We start from the raw sequence: 3,161 nt of genomic DNA, 5'->3' as shown, positions 1-3,161 counted from the left end.
TACTGTTGAGTCAATTCCAACTCCCTATATGAGGTTTTCAAGGAGCAGCCGGTAGATTTAAATTGCTGTCCTTATGGTCTCAGTCCAGTGCTGATCCTATGTCAGCATACCAGGAGTCTTGTTGTTGTTGTTGTGAAGTGCCGTCGAATCGATTCTAACCCAAAGCAACCTTATATAGGGTTTCCAAGGAGCAGCTTGCACCACCGAACTTGTACTTCAAACTACTTTGCAGTCTGACTCATTAGCCCACAGCGCCACACCAAGACTCCTTAAATTTCAATTTTAAGAAGGGTTATCTAAATGAGAAACATATAAGAGGGAAAAATTGAGTCCTATAGTCGGTCCATTAATTTATTTACTAATTCAACCATTATGGTCAGCAGCTTTCCTCCAAGCATTCCTTTAAACCTTTGAGTTATAGCAATAAAAACAAAAAGGATCTCCAATCATGAAATGTAATTCTGGTGGAAAGGAAAGAAAGAAAAGAATATGACTCATAAGTTAGTTATTTAATATTCTAGGAAGTTAATGTGATTTGTAAAATAAACGTAAAAGCAGAATAAGGAAGATCTAGAATGTTGGGGTGTTATGTGTAGACCATTAAAATTTCAAGTAGGATATTTAGAGAGAGGGCTCACTGAAAAGATACTTATGTAAAGATAGCAAGAAGTAAAGAATAAAGCAATAAGATTTTCAGGCTATATAAAGCCCATATCTCATTCAATATTTTGAATATCATTTTTGGATTCAAACAAATAATCACTTTAAAATCAAGCCCATTCTAAGAGGCTGTTCACAAAAACTTAGACTTTTGTTATGAAGTGCACATCACTCTTATTTTATTATGAAGAAATAAGTGAATAAGTTAGAGATTTTTGTTAATTTTTTTTCCTTTTCTATCCAGTGCTCATGTATATATTTGTTTTATTTTTAGGTAAAATATAGGAATTTATGATGGGATTTGAAAATCACACTTACAGCGGTGACTTTATGCTCTTAGGATTGTTCTCTTCTTCCCCAACAAGTCTGATGTTCTTCTCCTTTATGTGTATCATTTTTGTTATGACTTTAACAGAAAACACAGTCATCATCCTCCTTATCCATAGGAGCTTACAACTTCATACTCCTATGTATTTCTTGCTCAGTCATCTGTCTTTTATGGATATTTTGCATATTTCCAATATTGTTCCTAAAATGATTTCTGATTTTTTGTCAGGCAACAGGACAATTTCATTTGTAGGTTGTGGCTTCCAGATATTTCTGTCTCTCACACTTTTGGGTGGTGAGTGCATCCTTTTGGCAGCAATGTCCTATGATCGCTACATAGCCATCTGTCATCCACTGCGCTACCCCATTCTTATGAACGAATATATCAGCCTTCTCATGGCAGGTGGGTCCTGGCTTGTGGGGACAATCAATTCTACAATTCACACTGCGTACACACTTCACTTCTCTTTCTGTGGCTCAAGAGCCATCGATCACTTTTTTTGTGAAGTTCCAGCCATGCTAAAGTTGTCCTGTGTAGACACATCACACTATGAGCAAGGCATCTATGTTAGTGGTATCATCTTTGTGGTCATCCCTTTTTCCATGATCTTTGCTTCTTATGTCCAAGTTATCCTTACTGTCCTTCAAATGAAATCATCAGAAGCACGGAGAAAGTCATTTTCTACCTGTTCCTTCCACATGACTGTGGTCATAATGTACTATGGACCATTTATTTTTACATACATGACACCGAAGTCTTACCACACTCCAGGCCAGGATAAATACTTGGCAATATTCTATACTATTCTCACGCCTACACTCAACCCTATCATCTATAGCTTTAGGAATAAAGATGTTCTAGCAGCAATGAAAAATATGCTTGAAAGTAATTTTCTGCTTAAAAGACGAATGTAAAGAACATTTGAACTGTGTGTGCTCTCTAGTTTCTTATTCATATCTACTGGAAAACATTGCTAGTTTTCATTTAGAAGAAAATCATCATTTACTGATAATTTGACTGAAAAGTCTCTATTTCTTCTTGTATGAAAATAAAAATGAATTTTTTCCAAAATCATGATGAATAAAATTACCATATTTGTTGGATTTATAAATATATACCTGAAACAATGCAACATTCTTTCTGTGGTACTGATTACAATCAGACAAATATGAATTAAAAGCTAACCTAAAGTTTCCAACACTCACCAACTGAAAGTGTATCTATGAAACTAAGTAAAACTATATCCCAAATCCTATCCACAAACTTTACTTGGAATCTCTATTATTCATTACCTGGACTGTTTTGTCACCATCATATACAGAATATGCACAAATACATTTTACTGAATATGTGTATTATATGTGGGTTAATATGCTGGACTGCAAGGTCACCCTGAACTGCAAAGTTGATGGTTCAAGCTCACCAGCAGCTCCTTGGAAACCCTATAAAGGGTCTCTATGAGTAGGTACCAATTCAATGGCACCTAACAACAATGATGACAATGACAACAATGCAAACACTCACACATGCATACACATATATGTATAACCCAATGGTGGCAAAATTGAGTTACCATTTTTGACTAGTAACAAGAATATCATTTTGATAAGACTATTCTGAAAACACGTCTTATTTAAAAAATATACATATAAATGTCTATTTTATAATTTCCCTTCCACTTCATCTAAAAAGTATCACAAAGAAGAAAATAATGTCAATTATTAATAAACTTACATGAATTTATTAATATAAAAGATGATAACATGTTTTAGTAAAATAATTTCCTATAATTTTTGCCATATCAAGCTGATTAAATATTTTATATTTAATTAATTTCAAAAATATTTAACATGGAATATGACATTGTTCATTATGTAACATTTCAAATCAATATAAGATATCATTTTATCTTCCACAGTTGAAAATTTTAAGATAAAATTAAGAATAGTGTCAGCAGAGTTTTGGTAAATTTGTCATCATAATATAGTATATATCTGACAGTGTAATCTAATAATCTTGTATAGATAATTGGAATTTTGGTCCAATAATTGTACTTGTCAGTGTTGATGGTGTAGATATACAATAAACATGATGCACATTTAAAGAACTTCTTCCACAGTAGGATTTTATTATCTACATCAAGAACATCATACATGAAGAAAGCAAAAAGTCA

The 3,161-nt window shown here is 33.1% G+C and overlaps 1 protein-coding gene across 1 annotated transcript; it reads left to right on the top strand.

Annotated features, from left to right (window-relative positions):
• Positions 1–951: 951 nt before the first annotated feature.
• On the top strand, positions 952–1,902 carry LOC102836833 (olfactory receptor 2AJ1-like). The gene has a single exon (XM_006877950.1). It carries the CDS (start codon positions 952–954, stop codon positions 1,900–1,902), a length of 951 nt encoding a protein of 316 aa, XP_006878012.1.
• Positions 1,903–3,161: the final 1,259 nt, after the last annotated feature.

This window comes from Chrysochloris asiatica, unplaced genomic scaffold (assembly GCF_000296735.1).
Source record: "Chrysochloris asiatica unplaced genomic scaffold, ChrAsi1.0 scaffold00700, whole genome shotgun sequence".
In the NCBI taxonomy this organism is placed as follows: Eukaryota; Metazoa; Chordata; class Mammalia; order Afrosoricida; family Chrysochloridae; genus Chrysochloris; species Chrysochloris asiatica.
Note: the sequence above shows the minus strand (reverse complement) of the source record. Positions and strands in the feature narration are given on the sequence as shown.

Excerpts from the sequence above, each read along its gene's own strand:
- LOC102836833 (XM_006877950.1), top strand. The coding sequence starts at position 952 with ATGATGGGATTTGAAAATCACACTTACAGCGGTGACTTTATGCTCTTA.